The 19683-nt window shown below is 32.6% G+C and overlaps 2 protein-coding genes across 3 annotated transcripts in view; one reads left to right on the top strand and one right to left on the bottom strand.

Annotated features, from left to right (window-relative positions):
• Positions 1-212: 212 nt before the first annotated feature.
• Positions 213-9994, bottom strand: LOC111053911 (CRAL-TRIO domain-containing protein C3H8.02). The gene is made up of 5 exons (XM_039439403.1): positions 9714-9994; positions 8997-9158; positions 6400-6615; positions 3460-3671; positions 213-2157 (listed from the first exon to the last, which is right to left on the bottom strand). Exons 2-5 carry the CDS (start codon positions 9153-9155, stop codon positions 2061-2063), a joined length of 684 nt encoding a protein of 227 aa, XP_039295337.1. The 5' UTR covers positions 9156-9158; positions 9714-9994; the 3' UTR covers positions 213-2060.
• A 225-nt stretch (positions 9995-10219) lies between these two features.
• LOC111053910 (NEDD8 ultimate buster 1) overlaps positions 10220-19683 on the top strand; it is a 37536-nt gene continuing 28072 nt past the window's right edge. Inside the window, exons 1-2 of one of the 2 annotated variants that reach the window (XM_039439399.1) lie at positions 10220-10519; positions 17749-18014. In XM_039439399.1, the coding sequence (XP_039295333.1) occupies positions 10361-10519; positions 17749-18014 (425 nt within the window). In that variant the 5' untranslated portion in view covers positions 10220-10360. The remainder of the gene's footprint in view (positions 10520-17748; positions 18015-19683) is intronic. The other variant, XM_039439398.1, reaches the window with a different exon arrangement.

Raw genomic sequence — 19683 nt, 5'->3', positions numbered from 1 at the left:
TCCTCTGGGAATTAATCTAAATTTACTGTTATTGGATTGAACATTTCTGTATGAATGTTATTATAATTTCTTCTTTCGTAATTTTTTTTTTTTTGCTTTTGTACTCCAGAGCAAAGCTCGGTCCCCGATATTTATTGCTAATCAAACACTGCCATTATAACGTGGACCTCACTGTAATAACATAAAGGAAAACAGACAAGAAGGCGACAATAATAGTATGTAATATTTATTATTTATTCAACAACATATACATAAGAGTTACAGTTGAAATGCTTGAATTTTCAATTTCACATTATTTATCCCCTGAAACTTTAGTAATTCTAACTAAGATTTCTAAAGAAAATTCATAGTTAAATGCATACACAGTATTAGATTTGGACAGTGAAGCGGAGAGTAAAGAATACTAGTTAATTTTAAATCCTTAACTATTTTTAAATCTTACCATATTTTTTAGTGAATTGACTTTGTATTCATCACATTTTTGTTGTGATAAACGTGTAATACTTAACGGACTATTGAGACTGATTAGTTTGAAAATATATATAATATACTGTAGAGAAGATTTGTCATGATTACTTTGAAATCTCCTCAAATAAACAGTACATCAAAATATGTGCACATTAAAATGCAAAGTCATCACAGAAAGTTGCATCACAAAATAAAATAACATCTAGTCAACACAAAATACACACTAATTACTTTTAAAAAGCATGAAAATTCAACTACTTTTAACAATTTTTACCCAGGTACTGGTTCGCTCTAGAGATAACAAATAATTCTTGATAGTATAATAGTTATTTGTTCGAAGTTAACCTAAATTTCTCAACCTTCAAGAATATAATTAATTTGTATTTATACCTTAATCTTCTCAATATAATTGATTTTATTTACCAATCATTGTTCCCTTCAATAACAATCTAGGCAAGTTTATCAGTCATTTGATAAATTCTCTTAGCTATCAACTAAAAATCTTGAACTTGACAAATTAAATTTAGACTATTTAAAACGTATACAAGAAGAAGAATGTAGAATAGCTACACAATCTCATAATTGTTTCACTGAATTTCGGGAATTAGAGATTACAGAATATACAATGTTCGAAGATTTAATTAATTTATAAGATTTTCAAGTAGACAGTGATTCAAAATTCATTCAATAACTGAAATAAATACAATTTTATAGCAGTGATTTGTTTACAGTAACAAAGATGGGCCTGCTTCTTCTTCATTGAAAGTAATTTTTCAAACAATAGTTTTCAAAACAGTAATTCAAAATTCATTCAATAACTGAAACTAATACAATTTTATAGCATTGATCTGTTTACAGTAACAAAGAAGGGCCTGCTTCTTCTTCATTGAAAGTAATTTTTCAAACAATAGTTTTCAATCGAATTAGGATATAAATTGGTACTACATCGATTGAAGTCCTTTTATCAATTAGAAGGTAATTTTTCAAACAATAGTTTTCAATTGAATTGGAATATAAATTGGTACTACATTGATAAAAGTCCTTTTCTCAATTAGAAGGTAATTTTTCAAACAATAGTTTTCAATCAAATTAGAATATAAATTGGTACTACATCGATTGAAGTCCTTTTATCAAGTAGAAGGAAATTTTTGAATCAATAGTTTTTGATTGAATTAGAATATAAATTTGTACTACATCGATTGAAGTCCTTTTATCAATTAGAAGGTAATTTTTCAAACAATAGTTTTTAATTGAATTAGAATTTAAATTTGTACTACATCGATAAAAGTCCTTCCATCAATATTAGAATTTAATCAATGACTGAGAAACAAGACATTGTTATAAGATTGATTAATAATCTTGATGTTATTATAGATTGATAATAACTTTGGGACAAACGGCAACTCAAAAACGAGTGCCTAAACTAATTAATTACATATTAATTTATTATTTGATCGATCCTTGCACCCTAGTTGCCGAATATTAGCTACCGGTCGTTCTCCAACTTTTGCATCGTTCCTTGCTTCATAGTAAAATATATCTTAACATATTTTCTAGCCGTTTGAAGCATGTCAGTGACGTATTTGCAATGTTTACATGTCAGTGGGCAGTATGTCTGGGATAAGGTAATGACATAAATCCATTTCATTGTTGACGAATGTCACTTTGCTCGATGTGTTCTCGTCCAACCTGAAATGTAAATAAAAGAAATTATCATGACGAATTATCAACTGTAATTACAGCATTAAAACTTGAAAAATGGATAGTTAAGAAATTATATCCCTTTGAGATCTTGGATCAGATTCTAGGATGAAGACTTCGATTCTAGATAGAGTCGAATATGAATTTGTCATATTTTTCGATTTGTAACCGTGAAAACTTTGGGCCACATTATGTATATTAATGATTAATCGACATCCATTCACAAAATTTCTACTGGATTGAAATTCTCTTATATTTGGTACATCTAGCAATAAAATATATATAAGATCCAATAATCCAACTTAAATAATATTATTGAATTAAGACGATTCAAGAGACAAATTGTATGGATGAATATCTTCTTCTTCTTCTTTGGCTGTGCCTTATCCCATTTAAATGGGTTCGGCATTCCTTCCTCAAATAATATTATTGAATTAAGACGATTCAAGAGACAAATTGTATGGATGAATATCTTCTTCTTCTTCTTTGGCTGTGCCTTATCCTATTTAAATGGGGTCGGCATTCCTTCCTCTTAGTCTGCCTCTCCACAAAGCCATATCCAATGCGTGCTCTCTCCTCCAACCATTCTCCCGCAAGTCAGCCACTATTCTATCTCCCCACCTCATCCTAGATCTACCTCGTCCTCTTTAAAAACATTTTATGGATGAATATGAATAACTTTATTTCAATCAATCCTCTTAAACTCTATAACATTAACACCAATTGGAAAAACAAATTTAATAAAAAATGGAAGATTTTATTAGAAATTTCTACTACTGTATAATAATAATTAATTCAAATATCCAATGAAAGCTATATAAATAGAACTGAGCTACTGCAAATATTGACCAAAAAAACTATCTCGCAGAAGGAAATTTGACGAATGAAACTGTCCAAAAATTGTGCCCAGATGGGTTCAATTCCCGGTCTGGGCACAATTTTTGGACAGTATCATTCTGCAAATTTCCTTATGCTATGTAGTTTTTTGGTCAATATTTTCAGTAGCAGAAGTCCTTAGTTCTATTTATATAGCTTTCATTGGATATTTGAATTAATTATTAAAGGATGATAATGAAAAATTGTTGATATAATTATTATTTCAAATCATTTTCCTTGTACGGCATAAAGTACGGCTGAAGTATGACATTTGTAAGGATCATTGACGGCTCAAATTGATCAGACGAGACCTTTCCGCAAGGGACTCCCCACCAACAAAAGCCATACGAATTTACTTTTTTTACGGCATAAAATACATGAATGAGCAATAAATAATTGAATAAACAGACTAACCATCCTCCAATAATGGCCCAACAGCCAGTGAAGAGAGCCGGAGCATTGATAACCAAGCAGACGCCCAGCCTCTCAGGATAATGCCTGCTTAGCAACCATATCAAGTTCTTCACAACTTGATAGTTCATGCAGCTAAGTCCGAAGTCCCTCAAGTCGAACACAATGCACAGGTTGTCCACCACTTCCTCGAAGCACCGCTTGCATGCGTCTTCCTGTAAGCGCAGAGAATTTAATTGAGTACTTACATTACTCAAATCATGCACACACATTATACAGGTCTACATGTATAATAGTACCTGTACTCACTTTTATTTTTAGGGCTATTGAAAGTACCGTATTGAAACACAATAATTTATAATAGAATATATCAAGTACCCTTTTATATCATCACAACACAACTAGTTTCAACTCTTCCTGAGCCATTTTCAAGTGTAAAAATTATCAAAATACTAGATATTATATTCTATTGTGTTTGAAAATTTGAATACGGTACTTTCAGTAGCCCTAAAAATAATGAAAGTGAATACATGTACTATTTATACAGTACATTATACGTGTATTTCTGGAAATACTGTTATAACAGATTCATGCCCAAAACTGTTTCCCTAATGTTCTGTATGTACAGCTATAAAACTTCAGAAACTGAACAACAAACTTGTGTCCAATACTGTTTATTTATTGATACATACAGTCAAAATCACCCTAATGAATGGCTAGGAAAATGTGAGATTATTATTAATCGAATACGCAACAAATTAATAGAAACTTGGTGGGATTGTGGCGCAAATTCGCAGTTTCATTCCATTTATTATAATCTTAGAATGTGTCATCCAGTAAGACCAGATTATATTAGCGACATACATAGTAGGCGTTTTATCAGTCAGATTTTCAAGGTGAGAGGGTCTCTATTACCTCTAAATTTTAGGGTGGGTAGAGATTATGAAAGTTATATTTGCTCACTGTGCAATAGTAGGGAAGTGGAAGACACCCTTCACTTCATAGGTAGATGTAAAATCCTAGGTGAATTACGTGCCAATTGGTTTGGATGTTGGGTATTGAATGAGGTGGCAGTTCTCCAATACCTGAATGGTAAAGATTGGAGAATACTGTTTGGGTATGTAAATGAGGCACTTAAGTATCGGGAGTTTTTAGTGTTAGAGTATAATTTCTGAATAAGTACATTTAATATGTGGGATTTGTCATTATTTTGTGCATTCTGATTAACCGTAATTTTTGTAATCAAGGATTTATAAGATTGAGTTTATGTTCACTTATATGATGTATAATCTATGCTTTTTCAAGTATGTATCCGATAATTTAATTCGTTGCTATAATGTATGAATTAATTGTTAACTTAATATTGTAAACAACCAACTCTGGCTGACGGCATAAAGCCATGCCTATTGAATTTTTTGACTTATTGAATTGTAAATTGTTTCCTTTGTTTTGTATAATAAATTCTTTTATAGCTATCTATCTATCTACAGTCAAAATCTAGGTAATGTTAAACAGTTTTGAACCAACGATTTACACACTCAATAACGAAAAGGATAAGTTTTTAATTCAATAAATTCCATTAACGACGGAAGAACAATAATTGAATCTAGATGTACATAAATAGAAAAAAAATACGTTAAATAGAAATTGATAAACTTTTGTGCCCGGTTGCACAAGAGTCAGATAAATTTCAATTGTAATTGAGTGCTGATTGAATACATCTTCCGTTTCTCTGATTGGATCTCGTGTTATTCAACAATAATTTAATCACAGTTACAATTTAACAGTCCTTTGTGCAATCGGACCAGAGGTTAAAATGTATGGACTGTACATGTTTAAAGTGAGAGATAATTAGTGAAACATAATATTATTTATTTATTTATTCGTGGACAAAATCACAAATCATATAAATATGATTAGGAAGGAACAACAGGCTTGGCCCAAATCTATTCCATTCCCAAATTTTGATAAATTAATAAAATGTCCAAAAAATAGGTTATGTTTATACTGTAAAACGTTCAAGTTCAATTTTCGTCCAAAAATATATACAAGCTAAACATTTTGAATTTATAGAAATTAAAACACCAAACTATATTTAAATATAACACTTAATTATCACTTCATATTGAATTAATCAAGTTATTTTATAAAATTTTGAACCCAAAAATACACACAACTTCTATTATTTTTGAAGAGAAAAATATATTCTTATGAATCTATCCTTGATCTCGAGCCGTATTATACTTGAAAATGACTTCAATCTTACAATCTTTCCTTCTATCAAACTAAAAACTATCCGCTGCTAAACAAGTGTTTTGTTTCTTTTTCTGTTTTAGGTTGGAACAAAAACGAACCTACCTGAGGATCACTGTAGCCTCTATTAAATGGGAATAAGAGCTTACTCTACTGAGTGCCATAAATTGAATTTTATCTGACCATAGATCAACTAGACCTGATGATTGTTTGGAAAGGCCTGGCTGAGGTTTGATTAGTGAGAAGATACAAACAGCGCTGGAAGGTTAGTGACTTCAAATTTTATTTTAAATGTTCCTTTGTTTTAGTGCTATTTGCACAGTGAAAGCTCAAATTGAAATGAATCAGATGGTGGTTTAATCTCAAAATGAAACACATTATAACAAACGAGACTTATGGATTAAATCCAATTCATGCTGAGAATCCGCTTAAACTAAAACTGTGCGAACGGCACTCTATGTAATATGAAATTGGAGTTTGAATCACGAGACAGTAGACAATGAACTTGATGAGGTCGTCGACCTTACTATGAAAGAATATTTATATCTACGTTAACAACAAGATAGATAGAGTGGCCTTCGACTAATAGAGTATGGATATCTGCGACGACAAGACAGATAGAGTGGTCCTCACTATAATAGAATATGGCTACCTACGATAAGAAGATAGATAGAGTGGCGTTTAACTCACTAGACAGTAGACAATGAACTTGGTGAGGTCTTCGACATCCTTGTCAGCGGCGCTGTGGTTCTTGGCGGGGATGTAGATGACAGGTCGACCGGCCATGTCTCGGTGTCGCAGGACGCGCGCCTTGTTTTGCGCCAGGTGTGTCTTAACTAGTTCGCAGTCGGCGGTCAGCCCCGCCACATCGTATTCTACGCGCCATTTGTTCGTCTTTATTATGCCCTGCACAAACCAAATTCTATCAAATTCAATTCTTGTTTACAACGGATTGGTCACAAACATTAACATCAAATTGAATCAAATTCTATTGTTTATATCAACATTTTATTTATTTATTAGAACAGTCACAAACACGATATTTGGAAAGAGAAACAGGCAATTGCCCAAAACTTCTTCAATTCCTTGATTTTGGCACATAAATAGTCCAAAGTGAGGTTAAGTTTAAAATTTCTGTTTTCACCAAAGATTAACACTCTGAGAATACGTATTCGAGATATGACTGATGAATTTTGAATTTCAAAGGGTTAATAAAGCCGGAAATAACACTAAACAATCCGAAAGTTTCAATAATATTGAAATAAACTTGAAAATTTTGAGCAGAAAAATTAAAATTGTTGAAAGAATAAGACATTGATGTTGTCTGTTGTCATTGAATAAACATCAATGCCTAAAGCTGCGTTTACACCAAAGTTATTAACAAAATGTTAATAACTTAATCTTTATAAATTCTTATTAAATGAAAAAGACTAAGAAATTGTCAAAAAGCCACAGGTTTATTGATACTTAGAAAGACCGGTTTCGGTTATTACACCATTGTCAATCTCTGATAAACAAGAGAGAGATTGATTGATTGAGTACTTTATTTATGTAGATTACAATATATACTGGCTTATACACTTATAGGCTATACAATAGCTTACAATACAGCAAAATTAAAGATGAATATACAAAATATAAATTAAGAAAATAATTATTGAGCTGTATATGATATGAAAAAAAGCAATTTGTAATAACTTTAGATAAAATAGATAATATTGTTATGCATCTACATAAATTGGCGGAGCTTTGGACGTATCAATGTCCATTCTTCGGAAAGAATATTCGAAGTATCCTTCCCACTAACTCTCTACCAAGAGAAAGAGAGAGATAAAGAAGAGTTAATCAGAGATTGACAACGGTGTAATAACCGAAACTTGTCTTTCTAAGTATCAATAAATCTGTGGTTTTTTGACAATTTCTTAGTCTTATTCATTCAATATGAATAATTACCACAATATCAACTTCTCAACTACAAAAAAAGCTTATAGATTCTATTAGATTGAACATATCTTATCATACACATGATGAACATATGTGTTTGTCAAGTTCCGTTCAATCTAATAGAATCTATAAGGATTAAGTTAGTAACATTTTATTAATAACTTTGGTGTAAACCCAGCTTTATTCTTTAGATAATATTTATCAACACAATGTCTTTTCCCATGTAATCAAATTATCAACTTGGTTGTTTAATTTTTGTGACATTTCAATTCAGTCAATGTGAAATACAGTAGAATCTCGCTATACTGAGGTCCATGTTATAATGGCAGTGGAGAAAGACAGGAGAACAGAGTTGCCGCTTCTCTGGCTTGCAACTGCCTTCTTTAGAGGATACCAGCTGATACCGGTATATCTGATGTAATATTAACTGTTCATTCTTCAACAGTTGTGATCAATTATATATTATTCGGCAAGGTAATATATATTTTATTTTTTGTGTAGTTGAGAAGTTGATATTGTGGTAATTCTTATTAAATAAGAAGACTAAGAAATCGTCAAAAACCACAGATTTATTGAAAGTTAGAAATACCGGTTTTGTTTGTTACACCATTGTCAATCTCTAATCTTAGAGACTTTCAATAAATCTTTTCTAACATTCAATAAATTTTTTCTAACGTTCAATAAATCTGTGGTTTTTGACCATTTCCTAGTCTTCTTATTTAATATATTTTTTAATTATTATTTCCACATTGTTAAAACATTATCTGGCAACGTTTCAGAGGTAAAAGGGGATAGAGCCATCTGTTTTGTAGAATGATAGACAAGGATAGCATCACCAATGCTAATCAAATACTGCCATTATAACGTGGACCTCACTATAGGAGACATCAATTTTTGTGTTCATATTATGAATGAATACATTGATGTAAAGGGGAAAGAACAAGCTAGTGGGACGAAGAAAAGGATAAATTATTAGAAAAATAAATATAGAAATAGAAAATAAATAGGCTATTATTTTATTCAACTAGCTGGTTGACAATAAAGTAATAACTGATAATGTTTTGAAGTGAAAATATTATGTCAGAGTACTGTTCTACTGTACACAATTGAAGGACACACGAGCAGAAGTATCATCTTACTGATAACAGAAATAACAACGTTGTTATCTTAGTAGTTGGCACAAAGTACACCATTTCCGGTGAAATAATTGTAATGAATAATTCTCATTGACTGTTGATAATAATGGGATTTATAAAAAATATAATATTTGTTAACTGTGGAAGTATAAATTTTCAATAGCATTTTCATTGTAACTGACAAAAAGTTTGTTTTTTCCAACTGACCTGAAATGCAGCATCCACAGTTTTGAATGCTCTGAGATATCTTCTCAACGAAAAATCGTTGTGATACTGTGAGGGGTCAGCATCCACTATTAGCTTCATACGTTCCTTCAAATCTTTCAGGTCCTCCTCGTTAACTGGTTTTGGAGTTTGTTGAGCCATTTTCTGTTGAAATAAATATATTGAGGAATAGAATAAATTAGTCAAATTACAATTATTTCAGATATTTGACCATTCATATAATAGCCTACAGGTATCCAAATAGATTGTGACAAATAAAAAAATTAAGAAATCTCTAAGAAGGTTTTGAGTTGAAGTTGTTTTGTTAGATATCTACATTTGTTAAAAACAATAAATGGTATAATTCAACCAACTATAAATGAATTCAATTTGTTATTTACTAAAGTAGTAGTAAACATAAAGGTGTACAATCTACAGTAACTCACAAAACATAATATAGCAGCAAAGTATTTAGAAAATGATTTATTCTATACATTTTTTAATTGTTGAAACGTTTTTTAGAAAAATGTAACATAAGATAATATTTTGTAATCAGAACCAGATCAAGTCACGGTGCTTGAATCTTGGAACCGGAAGAGTGACATACTGTGAGCTACATTTTGATTGATTATGCAAGATACTTGGAATTAAAGATGTTATAAGCAAGAAATCAATTAAATATACCGTAGAAACTAACATAATTAACACCAAATTACTTACCGTATATTTTTAAGAGTCCAAAGTTCAAATGTTACCCTGATTGATTAGTTGTTGCACTAATTATATTAGTTGTATGAATAATGTATGTTTGGAATTGAAGTATTCCTAATCAACGATTAAATAGTAAGTAGTAACTAATTTGCCAACAAATTAACATCTATATTCAACATTTCAATAAATAGATCACCTAATAACCATGTTCTAAAATTGAATAAACATCAAACATCAGGTACAGTGTAGAGGTACTTTACGTGAAGTTTATCAGATTACAAGTTGAGGTTAGGTAGCTGTTACAGCTGTTTCTTTGACATCCATCGTTTTGCATTTATATAAAAATGTTTATTATAACTTTTGATAGACAAAAATATTTTTAAGAATTTAACTCGTCGTTTTCAAATAAAAAATTGATTATTCTTGATCATTTTGTCAAAAATTTAACAAAATTATAAAGTTCTTTGTTGACAGATGATACAGTTTGCAAAATCATTTGTCAACAATAACATAACCTTTTAAATTTTGTTGGTGCGTTATCAAAACATTTTTGCCAGTCAAATGGATTGAGTCATTGTTTTTGAAAATCTGAAACATTTTTCCTTATAGTTTTTTCTGTTAGGGAACTTTTTTCTTGCAACATATCAAGGGTGAAAATGAATTGCTCGGTTTCTGAAGATGGATCATTGTGTAACGAATTTATTTCATTAAGATTTCGTGAGAAGTTGAAAAATGATTCAATTAAATTGTGGTTGCCCCCTTACTATTCTGTTGAAAATAAAGGTCAAAGCGAGGAGGAAAAAAGAGCTTTTCAGGTAAAATTATTTGTAAGATGAATATTCTACAATTTTCATTATTTCATAATATGCTGAAATTAACTCTGAAAGCTCTAAATAATATATTTTGATGCAATGAATAAAATTTGGTGAGTCCTTGTTTGAAGTAGCAAAAAGAAAGATAGATCATCATGAGTCACTTTCAATGTTAAGCTACAACTGTAGGCCTATCGCAGATTTCTGTATAAAAATTCAACAAAAATAATATCATTTTGTAGAAGATTTCAAGATACATTGTACTTGTTTGTCAGTAAACAAATCAAAGCAATTTAGGCTTACTTAGAAAATAGAACATAAATATTCAAAATTATAGGCCTACATTTATTCCTCTATAATTTGATGGCATTATTTTTATGTTAACATGAACATTTTTAGTAGGATCTTTATAAAATTGGTCAATAGACCACACACTAGCATGATATATGATGGCAGTGTTAAGATCATAGGTATACTCACTGAATAAATACTCTTTATCATATAGACTACTGTCAATCAGTCACCTTGACAAAGACGTCTTGTAACCACTTACTGGGCGCTCTCTCACTACCTCTGGCAAATTATTGATTAATGCCAGCACGGGGGAACAGTCTCTCACTCTTGACAGACGACAGCGTGGCAAATCCACGCTCAAACTCGTTGATCCAAATTTGTCCTCCTTTGAGTGTTGTAGTGGTGTTCTTGCTCCCTCCGCTGCAATGTTGCTCCTTACATTGTAGCAGAGAAGCCAAAATTTAATGACCACAGACGGTTTGAAGATGGGTTGGCAATGAGCATCATGCTTACTACATGTGGAAACTCGTAGTGCCCTCTCTCTTCTTTTGCAGCAGAACGTCCCTGGCATGTGGTGGGTGATCCCAGATCAGCATACCATATATGAAATTGTATATTGACGTGATGACCTACCCAACTCATCTGGCTGGCTAATGGTCCTACAAATGAAGATTGAAGATATAGGTTGCGATTGGCAAAAACAAGACCATACCTTTAATACCTTCTGCTTCATACATTACCCACAACTGTGGGATTGATGGCGTCAAAAACTCAAAACACGTACAAAACTCGTTCAACTGTAACAGTTCAGATGGCAGTGATCCAGTGCTTGCGCTCTCAGTAAAAATTCAAATTATCACCCGTAAATTCATTTACACTGTAATATGCCTTGTCACACATTAGCTTCCGGGCGGTTCTCCTGAAGGCGGCCTCATCCAATTGCTTCACACTATTAGGCAGCTTGTAGATTCCACAATCCACCATCTACATTACACACAAAAAATGTAATGTAGTAGGGCTTGGCAAAAAATGCATGGTATACCATCAACAAGACAGTGTTCCATTATCAGAAGCGGTACACTGCCGCTTTGAAGAGTATTTTTTTCATTTCAAATAGCATCCCCAATGAAACCTACTTCAAATTATTCTTGTAAAATGAATATCTAGCTGTTTCCATAATTTTCATCAACTCTGTATAATTACAAGTTGCTGGCTTCAAGGGATTATAATAGAACAGTTCATGATTGAGGTCTCCAACCCAGGGGGTTACTAGTTAATTAATTTTCATCTTCTATATGGTATTTTACTGTGGGGGAATTCTCAGAAGAATTTATTTATTTATCATTTACAATCAACTTTAGGACAAAGAAACAGACTACAGTCCAAAACTTCTTTTCATCCCAATTTCATAAAATAAATTGTCCAAATAAAGGTTATGTGCGACTTTCCAATTCTTCACTAATTTCCACATTGAAACAAAACACGAACACTTGAAACAATCAATTTTGAATTTAGAAAGATTAAGATCCGAATTGATTACGAAATTCCTTCTACTTCGTACTCAAAACTGTTGGTATCACATCCACAACTATTTTAAAGAATTAGGTATACTCACTGGTCCTACAGTAAAGACCACGTTATAATGGCAGTATTTGATTAACATTGGTGTTGCTATCCTTGTCTATTGAATGAAAAGTACTAAGAAAAATTGTCAAAAACCACAGTTTTATTGATACTTAGAAAGACCGGTTTCGGTTATTACAACATTGTCAATCTCAACAATTGACAAATATTCAAATTCAAATTTTATTCAATCCAATTCACAATATTTACAAATTATGAGAAAAAAATAATACAGCTTAACAATATTAGAGTAATAAGTTAATAATTTATAAAGTACCTACATAGAAGTCTAATTTATTAAACAATAACATCAGACAAGAATTCGAACATGCTAAACCAGGACTAATTTGTGAATTTGGATAGAAAATACTGCTTGCTGAGAGTACAAAACTCTACGTCTTCTAGCAGGAATGAATATCTGATAATTTATGAATTTATAGAGAAGTAGAAAAATATAAAAAGAAGAAAGAAAGAAAAATTAGCAAACAATCACTCACACATTCACACTAACCATGCTCACTTTCCAATTCCAGCTCATTTTCCCAATGCATAGCCACTATTATCAGAGTATTTTAACTAAGAAACCACATTGAATAAGGTCTCTAGATAGTCAGGCATAAGACCTCTAAGCCATCCAAAAGAACTTTTGTTTTAAAAACAAGTCGATTTTGTGTTCTCTTTATTTCAAGAGGAATATTGTTGACAAATGTAACAAGTGGAGATTGACAATAGTGTAATAACCGAAACCGGTCTTTCTAAGTATCAATAAATCTGTGGCTTTTGACAATTTCTTAGTCTTTTTCATTCAATATCCAAGGTATCAGAAGTCAAATATGGTGTACCACAGGGTTCCGTGCTCGGGCCGCTGCTTTTTATACTAATGATAAATGACCTACCAAGCTTCGTAAAGAATCAGACAATATTGTATGCCGATGATACAACTTTTGTAAATGAGAGTAATGACATCCACAAACTTGAAACTTCGTCGGCAACATCTATGTCCAAAGCATCGGATTGGTTTAGAGCAAATGGGTTCCTGCTGAATGAGAGCAAGACCCAGTCACTGTTTTTTGGTTTGAGGGGAGCTACCTTGTTGAACTCCTCTAAAAGTAGTAAATTTCTTGGTATTTTCCTGGATGAGAAGCTGACTTGGCGGCCACATATTGAATATTTGACTGGTAAACTCTCTAGAGTTATATATCTTTTACACAACTTAAAAGAGCATGTGACCTACATGTATTTGAGATCAGCTTACTTTGCGTTTTTCCATAGTCTGCTATCATATGGAATTATTTTATGGGGAAACTGTAGTGATATACGGAGTGTGCTTGTACTCCAAAGAAAGCTGTTAGAATAATTTCTAGTGCACAATACCTTGCCCATTGTAGACCTCTGTTCATGGACATGAAAATAATGACAGTAATAAATGTATATATTTTTAAGGTTATACTGTATACAATTGACAATATATCTCACCTTGAACGTAGGCAGGACATACATGAGCATTTCACTCGGCATCGTGAAATGATAAATGTACCTTTTAACCGACTGACGAAATCAACAAAGAGCTACGAAGTAATTGGGATCAAAAGCTACAATAAGCTATCAAGACAGGTGAAAGACTATCCCATCAGCGTTCTTAGACGTAAGCTTCAGGAGTGGCTGGTTGGACATCCCTTTTATGTTATTACTGAGTTCCTAGCTTTGAATGATGGTTCAATTCATTTCTAAGTTAAATGTATTGCGTATTCTATTATTGTAAAGTTCTGTTATTTATTGTTTACATTTTATATGTATATGTTGTATGTGTATGCAAATAACGATTGTGACGTTGTCTATTGCTTTTTTCAAAGTTTAATGACAATAAAATATTATTATTATTATTATTATGAATAATTACCACAATATCAACTTCTCAACTACACAAAAAAAAATCCTTGTTTATCATTCGATAAAGCAGATAACGCTATCAAGAAGTCTGAATATTGATATTTCGTATTTGAAGTATTGAAGAGATGTACATTTCTATCGTTTTAACTTCTATCATCTTTGCTCCATCATTACACATTACAGCATTACATCTTTACAGCATTGAAACATTTGAGAATAAGCCGCATGATGGAAGCTTTCATACGTTTACTTGTATACGTGTAGTGATCCCACTGGAAGCCTTTACAGCCGTGTTCGTCATTTTAGTCTGTTCTATCTGGTTGTCAGACGTCCTCCCAGAACTCCTTCATGGAATAATAATTCTTACTAAGTAAATGGGTCTTCAAGCTTCTGAGCTTCAACTCCAGCAGCACCGGCTCACAAAATTCAGCAGGTCGCCGGCCTACTCTGGGGCCCGACTCTTCAACCTTCTGCCCAAGGAGCTCAAGGCAATTCAGGACTACGGTGCCTTTACTGGCGGTCTGAAGAACTACTTGATCATGAGGCCCCACTATGCATTGGCAGAGTTCATAGACGACCACACATACCAGCACCACAGACCGTGAATCCCCATTGATTGGGAAGAAATTTGACAATTCCCAGGTCAACGACCATGGAGACGACTACAACAAGTAATAATAGTAACAAGGATCTCCTGAAGCTCACAGGATCTCTGAACCTCCGTATTTCCAAGGGAAGCTTGTTGTAGACCCTGCTTGCCACGTTTTTAACACTAGACAAGGCTAGTGTTGTTCTTTGCCTGTCGATGTGGATATTGTCTCTTTGTCTTGAATTGTGATGATGAATGCTGGAGTTCCTTTCAAAATATTCTTGATATTTCAATATTGTAGTCGCTGACTCCAATATGTATATATCAGTAAATATGTTAACACATGCAATCTCTTGAATATCGGTCTACAATGTTCGATGTAGTGTGCACCACTTATAACTAGTAGTTCTGTGAACAGTAGACCTCACGCAGTATTCTCATCCACAAGTACCAGATGTCAACTGTTTTAAATGTTAACAAACTCAGTTCACGTTTGAATTTGTATTTCATATGATATAATTCATCCAGTTCCGTGATGATCTTTCTATCTGATGAAAATTAATTTTTTAAAATCAAAAATATTATATAATTTTTCCAGCATTATTTAGTTCATTTGTTTATTCTTATTCACCTATTAAATTAGTTTTTTCGAATGTGAGAATATTGATACTGAAGGGCACGCATAATAATACCATGACTGCAAAACAAAATATTGAAACCAAAGACCTTAAAGCTGCGATTAGACCAAATTTATTTAAAAAATGTTGATAACTCAATCCTTTTAGATTATATTAGATTGAACATAAATCATACACATGATGAACCTTAAAGCTGTGTTTGTCAACTTCCGTTCAATCTAATAGAATCTATAAGGATTAATTTATAACAATTTTGTTAATAACTTTGGTGTAAACCCAGCTTTATTCTTTAGATAATATTTATCAACACAATGTACCTCTTTAATGTCTTTGATTGAAACTAAAGACCTTATACAAATACAGTAATAGACTGGCTTCTCCACACATCTGTATAATCACTTGTCAGCTGATTTATGATGAATAATTCTATAGTCTGATTTTTACTCTAATATTGGCGTATGAAGGAGGCTCCTTTTTCCTTTTATATTATCCTTGAAATGCAAAATTTTCAAAAACCTTGTATATACGTCGACGCGCAATTTAAAAAGGAACATACCTGTCAAATTTCATGAAAATCTATTACCGCGTTTCGCCGTAAATGCGCAACATAAATATATGAACATATAAATATTTAAACATTAAGAGAAATTCCAAACCGTCGACTTGAATCTTAGACCTCACTTCGTTCGTTCAATTATTTTTTGTAATAAGAATACTCTTTTCGCTTCTGAGCAATTTCCCCAGAATACGATGCCATAATTTAATACCATAGTTTAATTTTAAATGTTTTTTCTTTCAACAGGAGCTGGTTGAGAAATTTGCAGTAGCTTTAAATCTTGAAGTTTCATTGTGCCACGACATACTGTGCCAATTTCAACATCTTTGTTCCTTCTCTCACTATCCACTTGTTTTATAATCATTGAAATATTTGAGAATTAACATCATGATTTAACTTTTCATTCACTTAATTTTTTAAATGTCTTTTTTCCCAACAGGAGCTGGTTTAAAAGCTCTAAACGTTGACATTTCAATGTGTAACGACACACTGTGTCAGTTTCAACATCTTTGATCCATCTCTCACTATTCACTTGTTTTATATCATTGAAATTTATGTTAAAAGAATCATATTATTCATTAACAAAAATAATTATACATTCAACTTAAGAAATACTCCATTTAATTTTCTTCCCTCTAATCCATTACAATTTGATATTTACTTTACCAGCTTAAGTGTATGTAGACGTCAGTTTGAATATCAGTGTTACTTGTTTAATAAAGTACCAGCTGAATTCATTATTAATAGAATTACAATACAATTCAATTTAGTTTATTTTTACACACACATACAAGTTTAATATAGAGAATAACAAAAAGAATACATGCAAACAACAACAACAACAATACACATTAAAAAAATAAAAAGAAAGTGGTGCAAAAAAGGATGGGAGATTGAAGGGGCTTTCCAACTATGGATATCCATGTTCTAGGAGAACCTTCAATCCTTGAGAAGGTGAAAAAGGTATCAGGAAAAGTAAATAGACGGTAGATATGAAAGGATGGGATGGGGGGAGAATAATAAGGGAAGGATGAAAAAAGAAACCGATAGGACCAGGTGTTAAAAAAAATTGTAATACTAGATGAATTACAAAGGATTGCGGAATAAGCAAGCACACAAGTCAGAAGAGTAAACTTTGAAGAGAAACATCTCATAAAGAGAAAATAAAATACAAAATCCATAATGAATCTTATACTGGATTGGATTCAGATAAATGTTTATTTTAAATTATCTATCTACATTATGTAGTGTTTCAATCTTTTCAAATTTTAAAAATGATTTGTCATAGCTTCCTTGTTTCGGTCTTTTTTAATTTGTCATTTGCTTGTAATTTTATTACTTTGTCTCATCTTTTGTAAAGATTGAGATGTGACCAAGTTCCGTAATTTTATTTATTTTAGTGGTTTGAATAAGCTCTATTTTCTTTTCTATTGACATGTTTGCTGTAACCTTGTTGTTCGAACTCACTGCCGGCGCACAAGTTGTTCTATGCCGGTAGTGCCATTTCTTTTTTTAATTTCGAATAATTATTTTATTAATCTGTATTATTTTATGGCAAATAAATGAATTTGAAATATTTGATAATTAACATCATGATTTAACTTTCCATTCACTTAATTTTAAATTTATTTTTTCCCAACAGGAGCTGGTTGAGAAATTTGCAGTAGCTCTAAACCTTGACATTTCTGTGTGTCACGACATATTGTGCCAATTCCAGCAGAATGCCCTGAAACACCTGCAGGAACGCAGTGAATACAAAGAAACGGGCGTGGCTACGATACGCGTGAAGGTGTCTGGTGCTCAGAATGATGTCTGCCAAAAAACGATCAACGTTTCGACGAAATTGGATGTCCCAGTCTCTGATGTACAGAAAATGATCGCTGACAAACTCGGCTTGTCTGCTGAAAGGTATGTGTTTTGAAAGTGTTTTTCAATCAGTTTTAATGTGGTTTTTCTTGATTTACTTTATCTGGTTCTACAGTCCTGGGTGGACTTTGGCCTCCTCAACATAGCGCCTCCATTCGTCTCTATCCTGTGCACTCCGTCCCAGTTTGCCACGCCCAATCACAGTTTGTGATGAAGGTCACCAATCGCGTCGTTCAACCATCTTGTCCAACCTATTTTTCTCGTTCCAAGCATTCTTTCTTTCAGCAGGCACCCTCTCATCACTAATTCTGTACAAGTCATTGAATCCTTCTGACTTTTATGAATCGAATGTGGTGAATCTAATTAGATTCACTAAATCCACTTATTATATTACTAGTAGTTCTGTGAACAGTAGACCTCGCGCTCAGTAAGTTACATTGACCTGTTGTTATGTTTTCTCAAAAATTAATAAATAATTTATCAATTTAAAATGTCTAGAAAAAATCCTAAATAAATATAGAGCTTTCTGTCTTATTGTACCGTGACGTGTCGTCCCGGAATGTGAGTGTGAGCGCTGTTATCAGGTCTGGCTGCAACTGTCTACTAACGTTGATGGAAAGATACATTTTCAAGATGTTCGATGTTTTTGAACGGGTAGTATTATAGTCCACTAGACAGCTGATTTATGATGAATAATATTCTATAGTCTGATTTTTACGGTAATATTGGCGTATGAAGGAGGCTCCTTTTTCCTTTTATATTATCCTTGAAATGCAACATTTCCAAAAACCTTGTCGACGCGCAATTTAAAAAGGAACATACCTGTCAAATTTCATGAAAATCTATTACCGCGTTTCGTCGTAAATGCGCAACATAAAAACATATAAACATTTAAACATTAAGAGAAATGCCAAACCGTCGACTTGAATCTTAGACCTCACTTCGCTCGGTCAATGAATGTCAGTTTGAGACTTGTTGATGTTTGATGGATGGGCCCAGAGTTTACAAGTATTTTATGTTTCTCGATAATTAAACTTGAATCTTATCAAGTAAGATCTGTATTGAATCTCAGTTTGAGTTTGTAGTGTTTAGGGTAACCGTCCACTGGAACCGTATTCAACCGATCCGTTCGGCCGTTGGATCGGACGAATCTGCCGGCCGTTAATTCGGCCGAATATGGTCGTCCATTGGAACCGTTTACGTCAGTCTAGTTCAGTAGTTGGCTGAACCATTGAATATTGAACCAACTACTATCAAAGCCACCAAAATTTCTCATAAACAATAATTATATTGAGATTTTGAAAATTGAATAAACAAATATCCACTAAATTAGTTATTCATTACAATAGTCTCACCTTCAGATCCTATTTGTTCAGTAATCTTTGTCTACAGATTCGTTGAACATCATCACGATGATGATATCTTTTGTCTCGCATATCTCACAATGGAACATGCTCTTGAACCAAACTTATCAACATTTTCCATAGTTGAAACTTTATAAAACAGATTAAGTTCTAAAATCAAAAACAGACAAGACTGTGAAACAATTCTGAGTTTAGGATGATGTTGTCTCAGTTCGACTTCGGCCGGATAGAGCCGGAAAATCCCATTCAATTCGGATCGAAAACTTGGTCTGCCGGAGACGGCCGTGTACGGACGTATGAACCTGTTGCAATGGACGAGCATCTATAGCTTTCTTTGTTGGGGGATC

Source organism: Nilaparvata lugens, chromosome 12 (genome assembly GCF_014356525.2).
Source record: "Nilaparvata lugens isolate BPH chromosome 12, ASM1435652v1, whole genome shotgun sequence".
Lineage (NCBI taxonomy): Eukaryota > Metazoa > Arthropoda > Insecta > Hemiptera > Delphacidae > Nilaparvata > Nilaparvata lugens.
This window is presented reverse-complemented; position numbering and strand designations above follow the sequence as displayed.

Excerpts from the sequence above, each read along its gene's own strand:
- LOC111053911 (XM_039439403.1), bottom strand. The coding sequence starts at position 9,155 with ATGGCTCAACAAACTCCAAAACCAGTTAACGAGGAGGACCTGAAAGAT. Across the intron at positions 6,616-8,996 it reads CTGTGGATGCTGCATTTCAG|GGCATAATAAAGACGAACAA; the intron begins GTCAGTTGGAAA and ends TGGTTTGTGCAG. Across the intron at positions 2,158-3,459 it reads TGGGCCATTATTGGAGGATG|GTTGGACGAGAACACATCGA; the intron begins GTTAGTCTGTTT and ends TTTACATTTCAG.